Raw genomic sequence first — 26,992 nt, forward strand, 5'->3', positions numbered from 1 at the left:
CCTCCTTCTGCACTGTAAATTCTATGATGTGGAGATGCCGGCGTTGGACTGGGGTGAGCACAGTACGAAGTCTTACAACACCAGGTTAAAGTCCAACAGGTTTGTTTCGATGTAACTAGCTTTCGGAGCGCTGCTCCTTCCTCAGGTGAATGAAGAGGTCTGTTCCAGAAACACATATATAGACAGATTCAAAGATGCCAAACAATGCTTGGAATGCGACCATTAGCAGGTGATTAAATCTTTACAGATCCAGAGATGGGGTAACCCCAGGTTAAAGAGGTGTGAATTACATCAAGCCAGGACAGTTGGTAGGATTTCGCAGGCCAGATGGTGGGGGATGAATGTAATGTGACATGAATCCCAGGTCCCGGTTGAGGCCGCACTCATGTGTGCGGAACTTGGCTATAAGTTTCTGCTCGGCGATTCTGCGCTGTTGCGCGTCCTGAAGGCCGCCTTGGAGAACGCTTACCCGGAGATCAGAGGCTGAATGCCCTTGACTGCTGAAGTGTTCTCCGACTGGAAGGGAACATTCCTGCCTGGTGATTGTTGCGCGATGTCCGTTCATTCGTTGTTGCAGTGTCTGCATGGTCTCGCCAATGTACCACGCTTCGGGACATCCTTTCCTGCAGCGTATGAGGTAGACAACGTTGGCCGAGTCGCACGAGTACGTACCGCGTACCTGGTGGGTGGTGTTCTCACGTGTAATAGTGGTATCCATGTCAATGATCTGGCACGTCTTGCAGAGATTGCCATGGCAGGGTTGTGTGGTGTCGTGGTCACTGTTCTGAAGACTGGGTAGTTTGCTGCAAACAATGGTTCGTTTGAGGTTGCGCGGTTGTTTGAAGGCGCTCCGAAAGCTAGTTACATCGAAACAAACCTGTTGGACTTTAACCTGGTGTTGTAAGACTTCGTACTGTAAATTCTATGATTAGCCAGGGAATTCCACCATGAACCATGTATTGTGGCAAAAGATCTGTCATCAAACGTAGTTTTATTTACAGGTGACCGGGTGGTCTTGTGGATTCCTGAGTCAGGAGCTTGAAGCCTATTCAGTGGAGTTCATTGCCTGATGAGACAGGCACCACAATCAATAGCTCTTGAAGGCTTGCTACAATTATAAAATCTCTCGTGTGTGTCAGCCTGATGGTTCAACATTGATTATTTACATCCCAGGTCAACTTGCTATTTAATAAGCAGCGCTCCGAAAGCTAGTGACATCGAAACAAACCTGTTGGACTTTAACCTGGTGTTGTAAGACTTCGTACTGTGCTATTTAATAGGCAGTGCACCTAGCTCAGTCCTAAATGACGTAGATGTAGGGTGGCTAAATAACCCAACATAAACAAGGGAGAGCCATTTCTATATTCCACACCTCCTGCATTTAAATAATGGGTACAGCAGACCAGTATAATTACCATTTTGACAAGCTGCAGATTTGGGTGGGTTTAGTGAGGTCCTTCCCGGCACTAAAAGCATTGGGAATGACCCTGTTATTGAACGGCATTCTATTATTTTTTGGGGGTATCGGCAGGGCTCCCGATTCCTGCACTGAGGAGCTCCGTTTGGCGATCATTCGCCTACCCCCCCCCCCCCCCGCCCAAACTTCCCCATTGAGGGGTCCTCGAGCCCCAAGCACCCCACCTCATAGGGGCAGGGCATCCCAAGGCCTAATCCCCAGCACAGGCAAAATGCCACCGGGGCATCTTGGCACTGGCACCCTGGCAATGCCCCTGCCAGGCTGGCAAGGTGATAGTGCCCAGGTGCCATCAACAGTGCCAGGGTGCCAACCTGTCCAGCGGTCAGCCACCTGGGGCCTCCGATCACCTGGGAACCCCCCCCAAGTGCTGTTCCGCCTGGTCCCTGTTTGGAAACCAGTGCTAAATGGCACTGGGCTGGGGACTCCTCGGCAACGCTGATGTCTACGTCTGGTTAGTTCTGGCGTAGACATGGTTAAGTGAGCTTAACTGCACACTTAACTATGCAAATATAGATACTGCCCCTTGTGGGCAGGATCCAGATCGTAACGTCTCCTGAGATTGCATTAGATCTCGTGGGGTGTAGTGACCATCGAGAATTCCAGACGAGGCCTCTCGCGGGATTTTCCGGCTGCACACCGTCCCAATTTTGGCAGGTCACAGCTGAGAAATAACTCGCTCAGAGTTTTATGGGTTTCCATTTTACTCTCTTGGAATGTGGGCACAACTGTCGAGTTGGTAACTTATTGCTTGCTTTTCCCCGGAGATGATTTGAATCAAACTCCGAACACACGACTGACCAGACTGGTTCTAGGATTCGTTTGTAAACCGATGAGTTTCTCTGACAATCTGGCAGTTTACGAGGGTAGGGTGCTATTTCCAAGGGCCGGTGCAGAATGGCCTCCTTCTGCACTGTAATTCTATAATTCTCTGATTATTTCTCTGGTGCCAGCCTGGATTTGCTGCATTCATGTTCAGATATTGCCATGAAGGGTTTGAGCTCTAGAGTTGCTCACCCTGTACCATAATTACAAAAGCAGGAGCACAGTATAGGTATGGGATTAGTCTTGTATATTTAGCAAACCCAGTGGTTCTGCTGAAATTTTGGTGAAGAGCTACATGAGAAGGCGCAGCTTCACAGTGTAGAAAATAGTTGCACTGTCTTTCCTCCAATTTCTCTTTTCCTTACCTAATGGCCTACTTCTGTTTCTGTATTCCTACCTACACTGATTGAGAAATGGTTAGTCTCATACCAGGGAGGAGGTACACTTTACAGCACTACTTGTTCAAAGCGTTGCAAATTACTGTAGAAATGTACCAGAATGGGCACTATCTGCTGCTACTGTGTCCTGACTAACCCTTGCAGTGTTGGCTGTGTGGTGTCAAGCCTGATCTGCTTTATTGGGGTAGTGGCCGCTGCATTGAATTTTGGAAAATTAGTGAGCATCATGTGGGGTCTCTTGGAAGGGATTGTAGTTACTGGTTTGGGGAAAGAAAAGGGGTGGGTGCGATTCTCCCTTCGTGTTGTGTCCGGCTCACCTCCCGCTAATCCCGGAGAATAGTGGGAGAGCCCCTTAAGTAGGGTTCTTACCAAACGGAGAATGATGCTCCTGGCCCTTGGCACGCAATTGAGGGCGGGAACCCTACTTACATATTTAAATGAGTATTTAAACCTATTTAAATATGCATTTCCGGATTTTAGTCGGAGACTCCAGAATTCACCACCCCTGCTGGCGCAGCATGAGGGCGGTGGGAAGCACTACTGATCTCCATCAACGGAGATCAGATGTGATGACCACGCCACGAGGGATCTTCAGTGACCCCATAGTGGGGTGTCGGTGACTTGTGGGGGGAGGGGAAAGGGGTGGAATGGGGGACTGTAAGGTTGTTTGGAGATCAGGGCACCCTTTAAAAAGGCCGTACCGATTGCCGAGGAGCTGGCCTGGCCGGCGTATTTAGGCTCTGCATATCTCTTTCCCAGCAGGACTCTCTCCCAAGCTCCAAAAAATGACTTGCATGTAGGTGGATTGCGATGGGAATCGTGCCGGAACAGTTGGCGGCGTTATCCCCCGTTTTACCGCCTGAAATGGAACTTGGGGCAGGATTTTCCGGCGACTAGGAAATTCCTGCACGAGATCAACAGACCTTTACATGGTTCCCATCCCATCCGTGCCAATCTTGCGGCAGGCACGGCCGAAAAATCTAGCACTTAGTTATTTTTGTGGGAGAATTCCAGCCAAGATATTAGTCTTTAAAAAAATAAATTTAGAGTACCCAATTCATTTTTCCCAATTAAGGGGCAATTTAGCATGGCTAATCCACCTACCCTGCACATCTTAGGGTTGTGGGGCGAAACCCACACCAACACGGGGAGAATGTGCAAACTCCACACGGACAGTGACCCAGTACTGGGATTGAACCTGGGACCTCAGCGCCATGATGCAGCGGTGCTAACCACTGCGCCGCCGTGCTGCCCACAAGATGTTAGTCTTGAGTCATTCAGAAAGAAACTTGTGTAGAAATTGATTCGACTACATTTGGTGTACTGCGCACAGTTATAGAACATAAGAACATAAATAGCAGTAGCTGCTCGAGCCTGTTCCACCATTCCGTTAGATCATGGCTCATCTGATTGTGCCTTTAACTTCACTTCCGTGCCTGACCCAATCACCCTTGACTGTCTTGTCTGTCAGAAAGCTATCTCAGTCAGACTTGAATATATTCAATGGCCCAGCCTCCACTGTTCTCTGAGGAAGAGAATTCCGAAGAGTAATGACTTGCAGAGGTTACGAGAGAAGAAATTCTTCCTCATCTCCATCATAAATTGGTAACGACTTCTTTTGAAACTGTGTCCCCTAGTTATAGAATCCCCAGGAGGAGAAGCATCCTCTCTGCACCTACTCTGTCAAATGCCCTCAGAATCTTATGTTTCAGTGAGATAATTTCTCATTCTTTATAGTCCCAACCTGCTCAACCTTTCCCCATAAGATAATTCTTTGATCCCAGGAATCGCTCTAGTGTCCCTTTTCTGAACCCCCTCCAATGCAAATAAGAAAAACAAAATTGTATGCAGTCCTCTAATCACGGTCTTGTCAATGTCCTGTACAGTTGTAGCAAGACCTCCCTACTTGTATACCCCAACCCCCTTGCAATAAAGGCCAGCATTCCATTTACCTTCTTAATTACTCGCAGTATCTGCATATTAACGTTTTGTGATTCATGTATAAGAATACCTGAGCATTTTGCAGTCATTTTCAATTTTCAATTTAAATACAGTTCTCTTTTTTTTTTATTCTTCCCACTGGACAACCTCACGTTTTCCCACATTATACTCCATCTTGCAAATTTTTGACCACTCTCTTTATAAAAAAAAAGCCTGCAAGTTTTAGATAGGAGATGTCCTTCTCACAACTTGCTTTCCTCCCTATCTCTGTATCGTCATCAAATTTGGCTACTATACAGTTGGTCCCTTCATCATTCTTTTACCATGAAACATTTGCAACAAAGCGCATGTTGATCAAGATCAGGCAGTTCAAGGAGCAGCACGGTGTCACACTGGTTAGCACTGTTGCCTCATGGAGCCGAGGACCTGGGTTCGATCCCGGCCCCGGGTCACTGTCCGTGTGGAGTTTGCACATTCTTCCCGTGCCTGCGTGGGTCTCACCCCTACAACCCAAAGATGTGCAGGACAGGTGGATTGGCCATGCTAAATTGCCCCCTTTAAAAAAAAAAAAAGATTGTGTTGTTCACAGTAGGACACTCTCTTGGATACCTGAATTGAAATAAAACAGGCTTCCTTTGCAAGCCAGAACATCAATCTTATTCTCGGAGTGAGATACTTCAGTTACGTGAAGAGACTGGAGAAATTGGTGTTGTTCTCCTTGGAGGCAGAGACAGGAGATTTTATAGGAGCATTCAAAATAATGAAGAGTTTTGATGGAGTAACTAAAGAGAAACTGTTACCGGTAACCAGAGAACACAAATCTATGATAATTGGCACAAGAACCAGAGGCAACTTGAGGAAAAACATTTTTATAGAATGAGTATCGAATGATGATCTGGAATGCACTGCCTGGAAGAAATGGAAATTGATTATAAAGTGAAACTTTTAAAAGGGAATTCGATACATACAAAAAGAACAGCTAAGGAGAAGGAGCAGGGTAATGGGACTAATTGGACAGCTCTTTCAAAGAACCAGCACAGGCGCAATGGGCCAAATATCTGCCTCCTGCAACCTCTGGTGATTTTTTCTTAAATCAACTGCACCTATCCTGTGATTGTCCATCACAATGCCTCCCAGAACCATGTAATTGTCAATTGAACCCACAGACCGTGCACATTCTTGCTAACCTATTCAGGTCTGCCTTGTAGGCTAAAGATTTTATCTGGCTTGATTTTCTCAGAACTCATCTGATATTTGAACCCTTCGCCATAATGAACAGTATGACTGGATCAGTTTTGTTAGTAAATCTTCAAATTGAAAACTCTCTTCACAATAAGACTAACTAAACTTCCTTAACTTCTCAAAAATCTTAAAGAGATCTACTCAAGGGGCAAGGCAAGGGAAAGGAGATAGATTGAATGGAGGGAATTGAAGCATCCGAGATAAGCAATCCTCTGTGCTGATAAGCAAGCCCCTAAACTGTGGCAAAAATGATGCCAGCTATTTTCTTCAGCTAATTTTTAAAATCGCATTCTCTCTTTCAGTTTCTCAGAGCAGCGTCAGCTTGAAGAAACAGAGGAGTCGGAGCTTTTTCAACTCGTTCCTATGTTGCTTTCGAGACTACAATGTGGATTCGACGACCTGCAACAGCAACAGCAATGCTCAGATCACCACTGTGGAGGAGAATGGGTCGATTGGCAAGGTGCGTTTTCCCTCTGTTTTTATTGATCAAGCATTTGGTGACGGAATTTCCGGATGCATCTGGGGTGACAACTTATTCTTTCCGTTGCTACCGAGTAATTCCCAAAGTAGACAAAATACTAATCTGCTCCATTAAGAAATCAGTTGTCAGTCAGAATCGATTCAGATCAGGAACTTTTACTCATGAGTGCAATGATGCTGCTCCTGGCCAGAACCAAGTATTATCAGCTACTTGCTTCACAATTTAAAAATACGCCGGTATAGGGGCTGGTTTAGCACAGGGCTAAATAGCTGGCTTTTGAAGCAGGCCAAGGCAGGCCAGCAGCACGGTTCAATTCAGCCTTCCCGAACAGGCGCCGGAATGTGGCGACTAGGGGCTTTTCACAGGAACTTCATTTGAAGCCTACTTGTGACGTTACGCGATTTTCATTTTTCATTTCATTTATTTCCATCCTTAAACTGAAAGTTGCAGACATTTTGGTAATAGATTTGTTGAGATGTTTGGCAGCAGGTTGAAGTACCTTTCAGAATGTCTCTGTTCTGACGCTATTTCATGACTAATTGACTACTTAAAACACTTGGCTTTCTCACAAAGGATTCCAATAATGAAGACTTTGCATATTTAGAGACGGGATTACAGATGGGGCCCTAAAGTATTTTTGGCAAAGGTGCAAACTGCTCCTACCTTTTAAATCTTGGAGCACGTTCAGACATTTTAAGTTAGTGTTCAAGCCTCCAGTAAAGCTTTTTGTTGCACAGCTCCAAACTTTTCTGAAGTGTCGTTTTGGAAGTTCACACTGCAGGGAATAACAATACGCTTGTTTATGAATCTTTGCTGTAGAATAAACTCATTTCATTTTTAGAAAAAAAGCTATTCTCAGCTCAAATCAGTAGTCCCAAACAGCACATTTTTTGTGTGCAAATACAGATTTATGGATTTCCTGCATTGAAATTCTGGTCTGTGCATTTACTAAAGGTCTAAATAAAGTTTGGACTGAGGGTGAGGAGACTCTCATTTGGTGTTTCTTTTTTTGCCTCGAGTGGAATGCCCTGCTAAGTAAGACCTTGCCACCAGACATAGCTGCAGACATTTAAAATTGCCTTAAGTCAAAGAATCATAGAATTTACAGTGCAGAAGGAGGCCATTCGGCCCATCGAGTCTTCACCGGCTCTTGGAAAGAGCACCCCACTCAAGTCCACACCTCCACCCCATCCCTGTAACCCCATCTAACCTAAGGGCAATTTTAGCATGGCCCATCCACCTAACCTGCACATCTTTGGACTGTGGGAGGAAACCGGAGCACCCGGAGGAAACTCACGCACACACGGGGAGAATGTGCAGACTCCGCACAGACAGTGACCCAAGCTGGAATCGAACCTACCGTGCTGCCTGTCAAAGGCTCGGATTCGTCAGCTCGGATAAATGGGAGGAAACTGGGAGAGATCTTAAATAGAGTCTTGGGAGAAATCTTGTTTCCTTTGGACTTTGGTTTTGCTTGACTTTATGTTTGCGTGGATAAACACTGATTACCGTAAAAGGGAGTGATTCATTGAGGGAATCTGCAATTTATGTCTACCTTCCTTTGCACTCATTCGTATTTATTTTGAATGCCTGGTTCATTTTCATTTACCAGCCTGGCATCATTTTGGTGAACACTGCTTTCCCCTTCCACGATATAGTACCTCACCTTTCTACACATTCATTTGAATTCCTGATTTTCCACTGTTTGCCCCAACGTCTGCGTTATTTGCATATTTTAAGACTGTGCTCCCTATCCCCGAAAGAAAACAATCTATGTATAGATGATGATCCAGCATTTAACCCAACCACTTGCAACAATTATTTGCTGCCTGTGAATCAACCATGTTTCCTCTTATACCTGAATGGTTGCAGCAAACCTTCTGTAAAATGTGTTAAGAAATTCTCCGCCGACACTGAATCCTTTTGAAAATATTAAGCTTCATCTAAATTAAGCATTAATGCTATTTTAAACGTTGCGCCCCAGGTTAGTATCACCAAAGGTTGTGCCACAGCTTAACAAAGCCGTTTTAAAATAACAAAGCCAGCCAAGCTCCAGACTTCTTTTCGAGAGGGATAGAATTGAGAAGCAGGGTAGTTTTGCTACACTTGAATTGAACAATTTTTCCGTAATCCCCAGTAAGGTTGGAGCCCAGATCAAAGTGACTGAAGTGTCCATTGCAAACCTTTTAATATACCAAAATGTTGTCAGCTCACTATTTTAGCCTCAGTGGGTTGTCCAATATGAAATTTTCTGTAAGGAACCAACAGGTAGGCAGATGGGTGGTTAGTAATGGAACATAAACTGATGGTCAGTGGGAAAAGTGGAAGGAGGGGTTTGGCATGAATGAAGATCTAAGATATCATATAATCTTTATTGCCACAAGTAGGCACTGCAATGAAGTTACTGTGAAAAGCCCCTAGTCACCACATTCCGGCACCTGTTCGGGTACACAGAGGGAGAATTCAGAATGTCCAAATCATCTAATAAGCACGTCTTTTGGGACCTGTGGGAGAAAACCGGAGAACTGGGAGGAAACCCACGCAGACATGGGGAGAACGTGCAGAGTCCGCACAGACAGTGACCCAAGCCGGGAATCGAACCTGGGACCCTGGTGCTGGGAAGCAACAGTGCTAACCACTGTGCTATTGTGCCGCCATCGGTAATGTTGTACATTAACATACAAATTAGGAGCTGGAGTAGGCCACTTGGTCCTTCGAGCCTGCATCATCATTCAATGAGATCATGGCTGATCTGATTTGTAACCATGGTGCATAGGTTCTAACAGACTGATCCCTGCTGGCCTGATTTATGTAGTTTAAACAATGTCATTACAGGATAGAAAATGCTAATTCCTAATGCTATCTGTTCTAATCCTTTGTTAAGTGCTCTAGAGAGGCTCGTTAGTTTTTGTTCTGCTAACTAGCCACTGATTTAGAGAATGTAGTTTGCTGTGAGTGAGGCAAAATTCAGTGTATGGACTATACCTGGATGATGATTAGAAACTAAAAAGAGACCATGTATGTTATTTCCTGGACAGCATATCAACAAACTGATGTGAGGCAAAGATGCGTCTTGCAATGACATTTAGTTTTAAGTGGTGAAATGTGTCCAAGAAAGCCAGTAGTTCTGTCTGCTATGAACCGAGAAACATGCAGTGTTGTTAATGCATTCGGTTTCAAGATACTGTTTTTAAAATCCCACTATCTTGTAGTCTAATCCTTGTGGACCAAACCCACTGTACTATAAACTGAAGGACGCAGTGACTAATTTAACTCCTTCCCCAGGCTATGCTGCAAAATCTTTAATAATTAAGAAGGTAACTAAAAGCTTTGTTCGTAAGCAAGACTAGACTGAAGATAAATTCTTCAATTTTCTATGTTGCCATTTCAGACCCATTTATTACTGTTGGCCTGTTGGCATTCCCTATATCCATTTAAATGCATAATTTAAAATATATATATTTTCCTCACTCTTGTCTGTGACTGAAACCGTTACCAAATTTTAACTTTTTTATATGAACATTACTGTGTGCAGTTTTGGCCCCCTTACCTCAGAGAGGATACAGTTGCCACAGATGGAGTACAACACAAGGTTCACCAGACTTGTCCCAGGGATGGAGGGATTGTCCTATGAAGAGAGATTGGGGAAACTGGGCTTGTATTCTCTAGGGCGTAGAAGAATGAAAGGTGATCACATTGAAATCTATAAAATAGTTAAAGGGATTAGCAGGGTACTGCAGGTAAGATGTTTCCTCTGGTTGAGGAGTCTAGAACCAGGGGGGGGGCAATTTCAAAATAAGGCGGAAGCCATTTGGGGCTGAGTCGGAGAGAATCTTTTTACACAGTGTTGTGAATTGTTGAAATTCTCCACCTCGGAGGGCTAAATTGAGTATGTTTAAAGCAGGAATTGTAGGTTTCTAAATACTAATAACATAAAGGGATATGAGGTAATGTAGGAAAAAGGCACTGAAATGTCTGATCAGCCATGATCGTATTGAATGGTGGAGTAGCCTCAATGGGCTGATTGGCTTACTCCTGCTCCTACATTCCTATGATTAACAATAGGATTCACCTGAGGAAGGAGCAGCGCTCCGAAAGCTAGTGATTCGAAACAAACCTGTTGGACTTTAACCTGGTGTTATCAGACTTCTTACTGTGCCCACCCCAGTCCAACACCGGCATCTCCACATCATGATTAACAATGTGATTCCAACAGTGGCAGAAATGAAAAAGATGTATTACTCCTACTTTATTTCTGCCTGGAGCTCTTTTAAGAGAGAACACTGGAATAAATCTTTTAGACAACCTAATGTTCTTGCTCCTGAACCGAGTACTCCAGTACCCCATCTAAATTTCCTGGCCATTTGTTCTCCGCGAGAAAGCTGAGATGTCATGAGGCAACAAGTGTCACAGTGACTAATGTAAGGGGAGCAAAACTAACATTGACATTTCCAAAAATTAATTTTGTGCTGTGATTTGAGTAATGTCCCGATGTGGGGAGGACTATTTGAAGAGATTAGAAGGGAATAGACTCTTGGGATTGTATCTCCAACTCACCGGGGGAATGGAGCACTACTGTACAATTGGCCCGTTGCTGTTCGGATGTGTTCCTGCACTTTTATGATCCTTATAATTTATTTTTAAATTTCCAATTAAGGAGCAATTTAGCATGGCCAATCCACCTACCCTGCACATCTTTTGAGTTGTGGGGATGAGACCCACACAGACCCGGGGTGAATGTGCAAATTCGACACGGACAGTGACCCGGGGCCGGGATCGAACCCAGGTCCTTGCTGCCATGAGGCAGCAGTGCTAACCACTGCGCCGCCATGCACGGGGTGGGGTGGGCTTTAAATGTGTATTCCAGAGCCCCTAATGCTCACCTGACAAAGCAATATGCCATGTGGCTCAATTTCTTTCAGTTATAAACTATTTGTTTTCTGTTTTCCCAATTTTCTTTACTCTTAACTTTGAAAACAGGACATTACACTGGAATTTGGTTCAACCATTTCTGTCAGCTCTCCAAACTCTTGTGTCAATTTGAATTGTTAGTGGGCAATTTGGCTGTGAGCAGCATCACAGCTCAGCTGTACCTGGTTCATCATGGAAGTTGACTGGCACGCATTCTCCAACCCTGTGTCACCAGGTAGCAATCACGAACACTGAAGGAAAATCTACTTCTACCTCTTCTAGGCTCAGAGGCAGTAAGGCCAATGGCAGCACCAATTCCCCCAGAAAACAGCACTTAACGGGTTGCCTGCAGAACTCCCGACAGCACTGATATTTAAACATGGAGCTCAGGGAGGCAAGTAGGAAAACAAACATGGTTATAATGAGAATTTCTAAGTATCACATAAACTGGGAGAAGCAGTACAGCTTGAGTAGTAACGGCAATTTTTCTATAATGGTTTCAGGACAGTTTACTGGGGCAATATGCTTTAGAATCAACAAGGGAGGAGGCCATAATAGATTTAGTGCTGATTAACAAACCAGAATTAGTCTGACAGTAAGGACGGTACGGTAGCACAGCGGTTAGCACTGTTGCTTCACAGCGCCAGAGACCCGGGTTCGATTCTCAGCTTGGGTCACTGTCAGTGTGCAGTCTGCACGTTCTCCCCATGTCTGTGTACCCAAACAGGCGCCGGAGTGTGGCGACCCGGGGATTTTCACAGTAACTTCATTGCAGCGTTAATGTAAGCCTACTTGTGACACTATAGTAAAGATTATTATAAAAGAGCATCTTGAGCGTAGTGACCATTATATAATTGTATTATTAGGTTTGAGAGTGAGAAGAGGGAATCCGAAAGTATTAAATTTAAGGGCAGCCTTTGAAAGGACAAGAAATGAATTGATTGCAGTAAGATGGACTAAACTTATTAATGGGTAACTCTGAACTTGGTGGTGAATATTCAGAAAAGTATTTGTGCGGCATATAACCATTGCAAAACACAAAAGTGCAAAGGCTCCACTTTTATGTAGTTAAACTGAGGTACAAGGTAGTGTTAAATTAAAAGAAAGGAAAAATTTAAATCAGGTGGAAAGAGCAGTAAAAAGGAACAAAGGAATAAAAAGTAGAGGTTTAAAAAAAGATTTTAAATAAAACCTTCATGGAATATCGAAGATTTTTAATGAAATATTAAGAAAGAGATTAGTACTGTAATTAGTACTGTAAACATAGAACTTACAGTGCAGAAGGAGGCCATTCGGCCCATCGAGTCTGCACCGAACCAGTTAAGCCCTCACTTCCACCCTATCCCTATAACCCTACCTAACCTTTTATGGTCACTAACGGCAATCCACCTAACCTGCACGTCTTTGGACTGTGGAAGGAAACCGGAGCACCGGGAGGAAACCCACGCAGACATTGGGAGAGCGTGCAGACTCCGCACAGACAGTGACCCAGCAAGGAATCGAACCTGGGACCCTGGCGCTGTGAAGCCACAGTGCTAATCACTTGTGCTGCCTGTCAAAGGCCCATAAAGCGGAATGTGGTCTCGTCTCAGTGAGTATATGCGTACTAAACTGAGCAGTTTTGGTCCCCTTATCTAAGGAAATATCTCCTGGCATTGGGGGCCGTCCAGAGAAGGTTCACTAGGTTGACCCCGGGTATGGAGGGATTTTACTGAGGTTGAGAAGGTTGGGCCTGTGCTCATTGGAGTTTAGAAGAATGAGAGGTGACCTTATTGAGACAAATAGGATTCTCAGGGGGTTTGACAGGGTAGATGCTGAGAGGTGTTTCCCTTTGTGCAAGGAGTCTAGGACCAGAGGGCACAATCTCAGAGTAAGGGATCACCCATTTCAATCAGAGATGAGGAGAAACCTCTTCTCTCAGAGGGGAGTGAATGTGTGGAATTCTTTACCGCAGAGAGCTGTAGAGGCTGGGTCGCTAAGTATGTTCAAGGCTGAGATAGACAGAACTTTGATCAGTGAGGGAATTAAGAGTTATGGGGATAAGGTGGGAAATAGAGTTGAGGATTATTATATCAGATCAATCATGATCTCATTGAATGGCAGAGCAGACTCGATGGGTCGAATGGCCGACTTCTGCACCTATATCCCTATGGTCTTAAGAAGGAAATGGCAGACTTGTTAAATTTCACAGTGGAGGAAGAAGACTTTCTCCTGTTCCTCTGAATACCCAGATAGCTGCTGAAGCAGTGGATTTTGAATTGACTTCCCACAACACTCACATTTGGTACACAACCCAACCAGTTTGATTCCTGAATCTTGGACTTCAAGCTTACTTTCTCTTTTCAACAGTTACACATGGGGCTGTACTCCAGCCAGATGCTGGGCAATAACATTATTTTAATTCCTTTACCTTCAAAAGAAGGACTGTGGTTCTGATGGCAGTCCCATTGTTGATGCAAACCAACTGATGAATCCTCATATGGCAGGTTACATCGTTAAACTAAGACTTCAGACAAAGGCCTGGGTGCTGCCTGTCCCACCTCTCAGAAAGAGAGGAAGAAAAATTAAGTGCGCCCGATGTGGTCTGCTCTTGTCCCACTTTCTGTCAACCCCAGACTATGAGGAGCGTTGATAGAGACCTGGAAACCGGTTATATGACTGCTCCACCAGTGAGGGAATCAGTTAAGCTGTGGCTTGATGCATGATCTCGATCACCAAAACATAATTCAGGCAGACTTATTTTACTGTAAGAATACTGTTCAAAATTATCAATCAAGTCGATTATTCCTTTTAATAGCTATCCAACAATAGACCAATTCATCGATTATGTGCTCAATTTTCCTTTTTCTTTTGAGCCCACCGCCAGAATTGCAAGCAGACGGTTTTATACATACATGCACTCTTAAAACAAACTACGTGTGCTGTGTGGAGCAGTATTATGACAGATCCTTATTATAATGGAGGATCTTCAGCTAATGGCCCTGCTGGCTGTTCTTCCTGAGCCCTTTGTTTTGAGTCCTGTGACCTAAATTGTTTTGTCGGCTCTGAGAAATCACATGCTTCAATAATAGTGCAAAATGACACTTAAACAACCCGTTGGAGATTTATTCCTAAAATCATTGGACAAACTTCACATCTTCATAAAATGTAAAATTATGAGGACAGGCTGCAGCGACCAGCCTTTTATTCCTTAGCTATGGAAGATTAACAAGGGATCTAATTGAAGCGTTTAAGGATTTGATGGTGTATATAGAGAGGAACTATCTCCTGTAGCTGAGGGGTCCAGAACAAGGGCGGGGGGGGGGGGGCACTTGAAAACTTTATAACTTGAGATTGATTTTTCTAGTTAAGGTAGATTGAATGATTTCAAGTACAGATCAGCTGCAATTGAAATACAGAACAGGTTGAGGGGCATTCTCCCAGTTTCTGTGTTTCTAAATGGTTGAAATTGCAGAATATGATCCCCAAAACATCGGCGGTAAAACCTAGGACCAGGGGCGAGATTCTCCACTCCCGCGCCGGTTGGGAGAATCGCCTGGGCCGCCAAAATTTCCCGGGCCGCCGGTCCGACGCCCTCCTGCGATTCTCCCAAGCGGTGGGAACAGCCCGGTCGAGTTCCGCAGGCCGGAGAATCGGCGGAGACACCCAAAATGGCGATTCTCACGGCACCCCCGCTATTCTCAGGCCCGGATGGGCCGAGCGGCCAGGCCAAAACGGCGGGTTCCCCCCGGCGTCGTCCACACCTGGTCGCTGCCGTCGTGAACGGTGCGTGAATGTTGGGGGGGCGGCCTGCGGGGGGGGGGGGGGGGGGGGGGGAATCCTGCACCGGGGGTACCTCAAATGTGGGGTGGTCCGAGATCGGTGCCCACCGATCGTCGGGCCGTCCTCTCTGAAGGAGGACCTCCTTCCTTCCGTGGCCACGCAAGATCCGTCCGCCATCTTCTTGCGGGGCGGACTTAGAGAGGACGGCAACTACGCATGCGCGGATGACGGCAGTTATGCGGCGCCGGCCGCATCATCTACGCGGCGCCGCCTTTACACGGGCGACAAGGCCTGGCGCGTGTAGATGACGCGGCCCCGATCCTAGCCCATTGTCAGGGCCTGAATCGGCCGGGATCGGGGCCGGTTTGCGCCGTCGTGAACCTCAACGGCGTTCACAACGGCGTGGCCACTTTGGCGCGGGAGTGGAGAATCCCGCCCCAGGTGTTTCATAATTTGGCTTTAACGACCCACTCCATCATTTTGTTAGCTGTTGTGTACCTGTGGGAGGTTTGCTAGAGTCACTCGGGAGGATTTAAACTAGTATGGCAGGGGGTGGGAACCAGAGCGCTAGTGTAGAAAGTGTAATAACTGAAGGGGGAATAGAGAACAAAAATAAGAGAACAACATCACCCTGTCTGCTCAAACGCAGTGGTTTGAAGTGTATTTGTTTCAACTCCAGAAGTATAGCTGGTAAGGCAGATGAACTTAGAGCACTTATTAGTACTTGGAATTACAATGTTGTGGCTATCACCAAAACATGGTTAAAGGAAGGGCCGGATTGGCAGCTGAACGTTGGAGGATATAGATTCTTCAGGAGAGATAGAGGGGGATGTAAAACGGGTGGGGAGCATTACTGGTTAAAGAGAATATTATAGCCATACTGCGGGAGGACACCTTGGAGGCTCATACAATGAGGTACAATGGGTAGAGCTCCAGAACAGGAAGGGGGCATTCACAATGTTGGGCGTTTATTACAGGCCCCCCAACTGCCAGCGAGGAGGTATCTGCCAGAGCAGATAGGTAGAGAGATTTTGGATAGGTGCAAAAGTAACAGGGTTGTTGTGGTAGGCGATTTTAATTTCCCCTATATTGACTGGGACTCACTTAGTGCTCGGGGTTTGGATGGGGCAGAGTTTGTAAGCTGTATCCAGGAAGACTTGATGCAATATGTAGATAGTCCAATACTGGATCTGGTATTGGGGAATGAGCCTGAACAGGTGGTTGAGGTTTCGTTCGAGGAACATTTTGGGAGTAGTGACCACAATTCCGTAAGTTTTAGGGTACTTTTGGATAGGAATGAGGGTAACCTTCGCGTTAAGGTGCTAAAATGGGGAAAGACAAATTACGATAACATTAGACAGGAATTGAAGAATTTGGATTGGGTGCGGCTGTTGGATGGATTGGATTGGATTGGATTGGATTGGATTTGTTTATTGTCACGTGTACCGAGGTACAGTGAAAAGTATTTTTCTGCGAGCAGCTCAACAGATCATTAAGTACATGAGAAGAAAAGGGAATAAAAGAAAATACATAATAGGGCAACACAACATATACAATGTAACTACATAAGCACTGGCATCGGATGAAGCATACAGGGTGTAGTGTTAATGAAGTCAGTCCACCATGGATGGTGATCAAAATCGGACATGTGGGAGTCATTCAAGTGATAGTTGATTAGGATTCTGGAAAGTCAAGTTCCTGAGAGAACAAAGGATAAGTATGGGAAGTTTAGGGAGCCTTGGATAACAAGGGATATTGTAAACCTCGTCAAAAAGAAAAAGGAGACTTTTGTACGGTCTAGAAGGGTGAGAACAGTGAAAACCCTTGAGGAGTATAAAGAAAGTAGGAAGGTACTGAAGCAGGAAATTAGGAGGTCTAGGAGGGGTCATGAAAAATCCTTGGCAAGTAGGATTAAGGTGAATCCCAAAGCCTTTTATTCATATGTAAAAAGAAAGAGGGTGGTCAGGGAAAGGATTGGACCACTTATGGACAGTGGGGGGAATCTATGTGTTAAGCCAGAGGAAATGGGCGAGGTACTAAATGAGTACTTTGCATCAGTGTTCACCAAAGAGAGAGACGTTGTGGAAGATGATTCTTGGGTAGGGTGTGTGGACATTCTGGATCATGTTAACATTAAAAGGAGGCGGTATTGGGTCTTTTAAAAGATATTAGGATAGATAAGTCTCCTGGGCCGGATGAGATTTACCCCTGAATACCGAGAGAAGCAAGAGAGGAAATTGCTGGGGCTTTGACTGACATCTTTGTATCCTCATTGGCTACAGGTGAGATCCCAGAGGACATGAGAATAGCTAATGTGGTACCGCTGTTTAAGAAAGGTAGCAGGGATAATCCTGGAAACCATAGGCTGGTGAGCCTCACGTCGGTTGTAGGTAAATTATTGGAGAGAAATCTCAGGGACAGGATTTATACCCATTTGGAAACAAATGGACTCATAAGCGATAGACAGCTTGGTTTTGTGAAGGGGAGGTTGTGCCTCACTAACTTGATCGAGGTTTTTGAGGAGGTGACAAAGACTATTGATGAAGGGAGGGCGGTGGATGTTGTTTACGTGGACTTCAGTAAAGCCTTTAACAAGGTGCCTCATGGCAGACTGGTACAAAAGGTGAAGTCAGAGGATCAGAGGTGAGGTGGTCAGATGGATACAGAACTGGCTCGGTCACAGAAGGCAAAGGGTAGCAGTAGAAGGGTGTTTTTCTGAATGGAAGGTTGTGACTAGTGGTGTTCCACAGGGATCTGTGCTGGGGCCTCTGTTGTTTGTATTGTACAGAACCTATTTGGAGGAAAATGTAGCCAGTCTGATTAGTAAGTTTGCGGGTGACACCAAGGTTGGTGGGGTGGCGGAAAGTATTGAGGATTGTCAGAAGATACAGCAGGACATAGGTAGGTTGGAGACTTGGGCAGAGAAATGGCAAATGGCGTTTAATCCGGACAAATGTGCGGTAATGCATTTTGGTAGGTCTAACAGGGGAAATATACCGTAAATGGCAAAACTCTTAGAAATATAGAAAATCAGAGATCTCGGCGTGCATGTCCACAGATTTTTGAAGGTGCCAACACAAGTGGATAAGGTAGTCAAGAAAGCATATGGAAGCAAGAAAGCATCAAGAAACCTTCATTGAACGGGGCATCGAGTATAAAAACTGGCGAGTCATGCTGCAATTGTATAGAACCTTGGTACGGCCTCACCTGGAATATTGCACACCATTCTGGTCGCCACACTACCAGAAGGATGTGGAGGCTTTGGAGATGGTGCAGAGGAGGTTTACCAGGATGTTGCCTGGTCTGGAAGGTGTTAGCTATGTGGAGAGGCTGAATAGACTCGGACTGTTTTCATTAGAAAGACTGAGGTTGAGGGGTGATCTGATACAGGTCCACAAGATTATGAGGGACATGGATAGAGTGGATGGGGAGGCACCCTTTCCCAAGATGGAGGGGTCAGTCATCAGGGGGCATAGGTTTAAGGTCCATGGGGCAAAGTTTAGAGGAGATGTGCGAGGCAGGTTTTTTACACAGAGAGTGGTGAGTGCCTGGAACACGTTACCAGGGGAGGTTGTTGGAAGCAGATACATTAACGGCGTTCAAAAGGCATCTTGACAAACACATGGATAGGATGGGTGTAGAGGAAGTGCTGAGGGTTTCGGCAAAGGTTGATATCATGACCGGTTTGGAGGGCCGAAGGGCCTGTTCCTGTGCTGTCTTGTTCTTTGTTTATTCCCTATCCCTTGACAAGAACACAAGAACTAGGAACAAGAGTAGGCAATTCAGCCCCTCTGGCCTGCTCTGCCATTAAATATGATCATGGCTGATCTGATCTTGACCTCAACTCCACTTTCCTGCCCGTTCTCCATTAGCCTTCAGCCCATTACTAATTTAAAACCTGTCTCGTCAAATTTACCTAATGTCCCGGAATCCACTGCAGTCTGGAGTTGTGAATTCCACAGATTCACGACTCTTTGAAAGAAGCAATTTCTTCCTTTTGCCACACAAAAGGTTGCTGCATAAGATAAAGATGCATGGCGTTAAGGGTAAAGTAGTAGCATGGATAGAGGATTGGTTAATTAATAGAAAGCAAAGAGTTGGGATTAATGGGTGTTTCTCTGGTTGGCAATCGGTAGTTAGAGGTGTCCCTTGGGGATCAGTGTTGGTCCCACAACTGTTCACAATTTACATAAATAATTTGGAGTTCGGGACCAAGTGCAATGTGTCCAAGTTTGCAGACGACACTAAGATGAGTGGTAAAGCAAAAAAGTGCAGAGGACACTGCAGAGGGATTTGGATAGTTTAAGTGAATAGGCTAGGGTTTGGCAGATGGAATACTATGTTGATGAATGTGAGGTTATCCATTTTGGTAGGAATAACAGCAAAAGGGATTATTATTTAAATGATAAAATATTAAAACATGCTGCTGTGCAGTGGGACCAGGGTGTCCTAGTGCATGAGTCACAAAACGTTGGTTTACCAATGCAACAGGTGATTAAGAAGGCGAATGGAGTTTTGCCCCTCATTGCTGGAGGGATGGAGTTTAAGACTAGGGAGGATATGTTGCAACTGTACACGGTGTTAGTGAGGCTACACCTGGAGTATTGTGTTCAGTTTTGGTCTCCTTACCTGAGAAAGGACGTACTGGCGCTGGAGGGTGTGCAGAGGAGATTCACTAGGTTAATCTCAGAGTTGAGCGGGTTGGATTATGAGGAGAGGTTGAGTAGACTGGGACTGTACTCGATGGAGTTTAGAAGGATGCGGGGGGGATCTTATAGAAACATATAAAATTATGAAGGGAATAGATAGGATAGATGTGGGCAGGTTGTTTCCACTGGCGGGTGAGAGCAGAACTAGGGGGCATAGCCTCAAAATAAGGGGAAGTAGATTTAGGACTGAGCTCAGGAGGAACTTCTTCACCCAAAGGGTTGTGAATCTATGGAATTCCCTGCCCAGTGAAGCAGTTGAGGCTCCTTCATTAAATATCTTCAAGATAAAGACACAGTTTTTTTGAAGAATAAAGGAATAAAGGGTTATGGTGTTCGGGCCGGAAAGTGGAGCAGAGTCCACGAAAGATCAACCATGATCTCATTGAATGGCGGACCAGGCTTGAAGAGCCAGATGGCCTACTCCTGCTCCCAGTTCTTATGTTCTCATCTCGATTTTAAATCTGCTGCCCCTTATCCCAGAACTACTACCTCACGTTCTGGATTGCCCCAAAAGATGAATCAGGATCAGCTCCATGTCTACTTTGTCAATACGTTCTATCATCTTGTATACCTCAATTAGATCTCTCATTCTTCGAAACTCGAGAGCGTATAGACCTAAACTGCTCATCTCTCTTCATAAAACATCTCTGTAATCAATCTCGTGTATCTCCTCTGAATTGCTTCAATGCATCACTCCTCAAATAATGGGACCAAAACTATGCACAGTACTCCAGGTGCGATCTCACCACTGCCTTGTGTAGTTGCAGCAACACTTTGATATTCTATTCCTTTAGCTATAATGCCAAACTTTAATTTGTCTTCCTTATTACCTGCTGTACCTGCATGCTAGTTTTCTAAGATTCACTGCACCAAAGTTTCTCTCCTTTAGAAAATAAGTTGCCTTTCCGTTTTTCCAATCAAAATGGATAACATCACACTTGTTTAAACATAAAATCCAAGTAAGGGACTATTTAGCGTGGCCAATTCACCTACCCTGCACATCTTTGGGTTGCGGGGGTGAGACCCACACAGACACTGGGAGAATGTGCAAACTCCACATGGACAGTGACCTGAGGCTGGGATCGAACCCGGGTCCTCAGCGCTGTGAGGCAGCGTGTCTGCGTCACTGTGCAACCCTTGATAACTTCACACTTATCCACGTTAAACTCCCATCTGCCAAGGTTTGGCCCACTCACCTAACCTATCTATCCATTTGTGAATGTCTTATTTCCTCATTGCAAATTACTATCCCACCTATTTTGTGTCATCTGCAGATTTGGCTCTCGTACCTTTTATCCCTACATCCAGGTCATTAGTATACATACATACATAGAAGATAGGAGCAGGAGGAGGCCTTTTGGCCCTTTGAGCCTGCTCCGCCATTTATCACGATCATGGCTGATCATCCAACTCAATAGCCTAATCCTGTTTTGTCCCCATAGCCTTTGGTCCCATTCTCCTAAAGTGCTATATCCAGCCGCCTCTTGAATATATTAAAAGTTTTAGCATCAACTACCTCCTGTGGTAATGAATTCCACAGGCTCACCACTCTTTGTGTGAAGAAGTGTCTCCTTATGTCTGTCTGAAATAGTTTACCCTGAATCCTCAGGCTGTGGTACCGCTGTCATCCTTCCTCAGAGAAGGAGACCAAAACTGCACACAATACTCCAAGTGTGGCCTCACCAAGGCCCTGTACAATTGCAGAAACACATCCCTGCTTCTATACTCGAAACTTCTTGCAATGAAGGCCAACATACCACTAGCCTTCTTTACCACCTGCTGCACCTGCATGCTTACCTTCAGCGAATGGTGCACAAGGACACCCAGGTCCCGCTGCACACTCCCCTCTCCCAATTTACAACCATTCAGGTAGTAATCTGCCGTCCTGTTTTTGCTTCCAAAATGAATAACCTCACACTTATCCAAATTATACTGCACCTGCCATTGGTTTGCCCACTCGCCCAACCTGTCCAGATCTTGCTGTAGGATCCCTGCACCCTCGTCACAATTCACCATCCCCCACCTAATTTGGTATCATCTGCAAACTTTGAGATGTTACATTTTGTTCCCTCATCCAAATCATTAATATATATTGTGAATAGCTGGGGTCCCAGCACTGATCCCTGTGGTACCCCACTGGTTACTGCCTGCCAATTTGAAAAGGACCCTATATCCCTACCCTTTGTTTCCTCTCTGCCAACCAGTTTTCTATCCACTTCAATACATCTCCCCCAATCCCATGCGCTTTAATTTTGCACAACAATCTCTTATGTGGGACTTTGTCAAACGCTTCTGAAAGTCCAAATATACCACATCGACTGGCTCCCCCTTGTCGACTGGACTGGTTACCTCTTCAAAGAATTCCAACAGATTTGTCAAGCATGATTTTCCCTTCATAAATCCATGCTGACTCTGACTGATCCTGCCACTGCTTTCTAAATGTTTTGCTATAAAGTCCTTGATAATGGGCAGCACGGTAGCATTGTGGATAGCACAATTGCTTCACAGCTCCAGGGTCCCAGGTTCGATTCCGGCTTGGCACCGTCTGTGCGGAGTCTGCACATCCTCCCCGTGTGTGCGTGGGTTTTCTCCGGGTGCTCCGGTTTCCTCCCACAGTCCAAAGATGTGCAGGTTAGGTGGATTGGCCGTGATAAATTGTCCTTAGTGTCCAAAATTGCCCTTAGTGTTGGGTGGGGTTACTGGGTTATGGGGTTGTGGGGATAGGGTGGAGGTGTTGACCTTGGGTAGGGTGCTCTTTCCAAGAGCTGGTGCAGACCCGATGGGCCGAATGGCCTCCTTCTGCACTGTAAATTCTATGATAATGGATTCAAGCATTTTCCCCACTACCGATGTTAGGCTTACCGGTCTATAATTCCCTGCTTTCTCTCTGCCTCCCTTTTTGAATATCGGAGTGACGTGAGCTACCCTCCAATCTGCAGGGACAGTTCCAGAGTCTATAGAATCCCGGAAGATGACCACCAATGCATCCACTATTTCCAGAGCCACCTCCTCAAGCACTCTGGGATGCAGATTCTCAGGCCCTGGGGATTTATCCGCCTTCAATCCCATCAGTTTTCCCAGCACCATTTCTCTACTAATGTTGATCTCCCTCAGTTCTTCCCTCTCACTAAACCTTTCATTCTCCAACATTTCTGGGATCTGATTTGTGCCCTCATTTGTGAAGACAGAACCAAAGAATGTATTTAATTGCTCAGCCATTTCTTTGTCCCTTATTATGCATTCCCCTGTTTCTGGCTGCAGTGGGCCTGCATTTCTCTTTACCAATCTCTTTCTCTTCACATATCTGTAGAAACACTTAGTGTTAGTTTTTATGTTCCCTGCAAGCTTCCTTTTTGTACTGTACTTTCCCCTTCTTAATCAATCCCTTCGTCCTTCTTTGCTGAATTCTAAACTGCCCCCAATCCTCAGACCTATTATTTTTCTTGGCCAATCTGTATGCTTCTTCCTTGGATCGGATACTATTTCTAATTTCCTTTGTAAGCCATGGATTGGCCCTCTTAGCCCCTTTGCTTTTGTGCCAGACAGGAATGAACAGTTGCTGTAGTTCCTCCATGCGTTCCTTAAATGTTTGCCATTGTCTATCCACTGTCATCCCTTTAAGTAACTCTCCCCAATCAATCAATTGTATAGATTGTGAACAGTCGGGGTCCAAGGACCGAACCCTGTGGCACCCCACTAGTTACGTCTTGCCATCCAGAAAAAGACCCATTTAACCCGACTCTCTGCTTTCTGTGGGTTAGCCAGTCTTCTATCCCAGCTAATAAATTACCCCAATCCCATGTGATCTTGCCTTCTGTGCGGCACCTTATCAAATGCCTTCTGGAAGTCCAGATATACTACATCTACAGGATCCCCATTATCTACTTGGCTTGTTACATCTTCGAAGAACAATTTCCCAGCAACATATTAAACAAAGTGGTCAATAGTTTCCTACTTTCTGCCTGCGTCCTTTTTTGAACAAGGGGGTGACATAAGTATTTTCCCGCATCCAGGGAATTTTGGAATATTATAGCCAATAGATCTTTAAGACTCTAGGATGTAGGCCCTGGAGATTTGTCTACCTTTAATTCCAATAGTTTGTTTAGTACTTACATAGTGAACATAGAATATACAGTGCAGAAGGAGGCTATTCGGCCCATCGAGTCTGCACCGACCCACTTAAGCCCTCACTTCCACCCTATCCTCGTAACCCAATAACCCCTCCTAACCTTTTTGGTCACTAAGGGCAATTTATCATGGCCAATCCACCTAACCTGCACGTCTTTGGACTGTGGGAGGAAACCGGAGCACCCGGAGGAAACCCACGCAGACACGGGGAGAACGTGCGGACTCCGCACAGACAGTGACCCAGCGGGGAATCGAACCTGGGACCCTGGCGCTGTGAAGCCACAGTGCTAACCACTGTGCTACCGTGCTGCCCGGGGCCGGGATCGAACTTGGGACCTGTGCTAACCACTGCGCCACTGTGCTGCCCTGAGCTTCTTACATTTACAAACCAACTGATTGTGCATCCAGTCTGGCGACTGTGTTAACCGTATGTGTGAGGCTTTTACAAATATATGGAAACCAAGCCACAGCGCAAAGATTGATTATTTTACATGTGTCATTTATCAAGAACAAAGCCATCAGTGATCATAATGTTGGGGAGCGGCAGCCTGACATCTCCCCATCTTTAGATAACTCTGAACAATTGTTCCCTATTGATGATGATTGTTCTAAGTTTCTCCCTTTCTATTGCTTCTACATTACCTGTTACTATTGGGATGGTACTAGTGTCCACCACAGTGAAATCTGAGGCAAAATATTGATTTAGCACATGCCATTTCTGTGTTCTCCACTATTAACTTACCGGTCTAATCCAAGGGACCAACATTCACTTTAGCTACTCTCTTCCCTCTTATAGTTGCTTTTGCTGTTTTTTATATTTTGTGCTAGTTTTCTTTCATTTGTTCTTTTTATTACTTTGTTCTTTTTATTACTTTTTTAGTAGCCCTTTCTTGATCTTTAAAAATTTCCCAATCTTCTGGCCTGTCACTGACCTTTGCAATATTCTGTATTCCTCTCTTGAATATATTTTAGTTGGGAGGAATTGAATATCTCCTTAAACAATTGCGACTGCTCATCACTTGTCCTACCTTTTACTCTTCCGACTCGTCCACTAGGGCAAAATCTGTCCTCATGCCTATATAAATAATACCTTTGTTTAACTCCAGAATGCTAGTCTGGAACGTCAGTTTCTCGCCTTCAAGCTGAATTTGAAATTCATCATGCAATGATCATTCTTCCCTGGAAGATCCTTAACCATGAGGTCATTAATTAATCCCTCCTCATTACACAATACTAAATCCAGAATAGTCTGCTCCCAGATTGGTTCCACAACATATTGCTCCAAGAATCAACCTTCAATGAACTCTCCCTTGAGGATATCCTTGTCAATTTGATTCATCCATTCTATATGCATATTAAAATCACCCATGATTATTATCGTACCTTTCTTACAAGCCCCCAATATTTCCTGGTTTATACTGTGTCTCACTGCATAACTGCAGCACGGTAGCATAGTGGTTAGCACAGTTGCTTCACAGCTCCAGGGTCCCAGGTTCGATTCCTGGCATGGGTCACTGCCTGTGCGGAGTCTGCACGGTCTCCCTGTGTCTTTGTTGTGGGTTTCCTCCGACTGCTCCGGTTTCCTCCCACAGTCCAAAGATGTGCAGGTTAGGTGGATTGGCCATGACAAATAGCACTTAGTGTCGGAAAAGGTTAGGTGGGGTTATTGAGTTACAGGGATAGGGTGGAGGTGTGGGCTTAAGTGGGCTGAATGACCTCCTCCTGCACTGTAAATTCTATGTTTCTATGATACTGTTTGGGGACCTATAGATTACTCCCATCAGGGATATCTTTCCTTTGCTATTTCTTATTTCTAACCAGACTGATTCCAGTGCCTATATCATTTCTCACAACAGCACTGATGCCTTCCCTGACTAGCAAAGCTACACCATCTCCTTTTCCGTTCTGTCTATCCTTCCAAAATATAATCTTTATTATTGTCACAAGTAGGCTTACATTAACACTGCAATGAAGTTACTGTGAAGATCCCTGAGTCGCCACATTCCGGCGCCTGTTCGGGTACACAGAGGGAAAATTCAGAATGTCTGATTCACCTAACAGCATGTCTTTCGGGAGCTGTGGGAGGAAACCGGAGCCCCCGGAGGAAACCCACGCAGACACGGGGAGAACGTGCAGATTCTGCACAGACAGTGACCCAAGCCAGGAATCGAACCTGGGACCCTGTCGCTGTGAAGCAATAGTGCTAACCACTGTGCCACCGTGCCGCCCACTGAGTACCCTTGGATATTCAACTCTCAGGCCTGGTCTTCTTGTAACCATGTCTCAGTAATCACCAAATCATGCCCTTTGTCATAATTTGCCCTGTTGGGCTGGTTTAGCACACTGGGCTAAATCGCTGGCTTTTAAAGCAGACCAAGGCAGGCCAGCAGCACGGTTTGATTCCCGTACCAGCCTCCCCGAACAGGCGCTGGAATGTGGCGACTAGGGGCTTTTCACAGTAATTTCATTTGAAGCCTACTTGTGACAATAAGCGATTTTCATTTCATTTCATTTCATTAATTTTGTTCCGAATGCTTTGTGAATTCAGACCATAAGACCTAGGAGCGGAAGTAAGGTCATTCGGCCCATCGAGTCCACTCCACCATTCAATCACGGCTGATTTCAACTCCATTTACCCGCTCTCTCTCCATAGCCCTTAATTCCTCGAGAAATCAAGAATTTATCAACTTCTGTCTTAAAGGCACTCAACGTCCCGGCCTCCATCGCCCTCTGTGGCAATGAATTCCACAGACCCACCACACTCTGGCTGAAGAAATTTCTCCTCATCTCTGTTCTAAAGTGACTCCCTTTTATTCTAAGGCTGTGCCCCCGGGTCCTAGTCTCCCCTGCTAATGGAAACAACTTCCCTACGTCCACCCTATGTAAGCCATTCATTATCTTGTCAGTTTCTATTAGATCTATTACATGCAAAGCATTTATAGCGATACATAGATACATAGAAGATAGGAGCAGGAGGAGGCCTTTTGGCCCTTCGAGCCTGCTCCGCCATTTATCACGATCATGGCTGATCATCCAACTCAATAGCCTAATCCTGCTTTCTCCCCATAACCTTTAATCCCATTCTCCCCAAGTGCTATATCCAGCCGCCTCGTGAATATAT

The 26,992-nt window shown here is 45.2% G+C and overlaps 1 protein-coding gene across 3 annotated transcripts in view; it reads left to right on the plus strand.

The window, feature by feature from the left end:
* LOC140424727 (CTD small phosphatase-like protein) overlaps window positions 1-26,992 on the plus strand; it is a 252,399-nt gene that overhangs the window by 158,578 nt on the left and 66,829 nt on the right. For all 3 annotated transcript variants that reach the window (XM_072508055.1, XM_072508057.1, XM_072508056.1), the window contains exon 2: window positions 6,183-6,340. In XM_072508055.1, the coding sequence (XP_072364156.1) occupies window positions 6,183-6,340 (158 nt within the window). The remainder of the gene's footprint in view (window positions 1-6,182; window positions 6,341-26,992) is intronic.

This window comes from Scyliorhinus torazame, chromosome 6, assembly GCF_047496885.1.
Source record: "Scyliorhinus torazame isolate Kashiwa2021f chromosome 6, sScyTor2.1, whole genome shotgun sequence".
Classification (NCBI taxonomy): domain Eukaryota; kingdom Metazoa; phylum Chordata; class Chondrichthyes; order Carcharhiniformes; family Scyliorhinidae; genus Scyliorhinus; species Scyliorhinus torazame.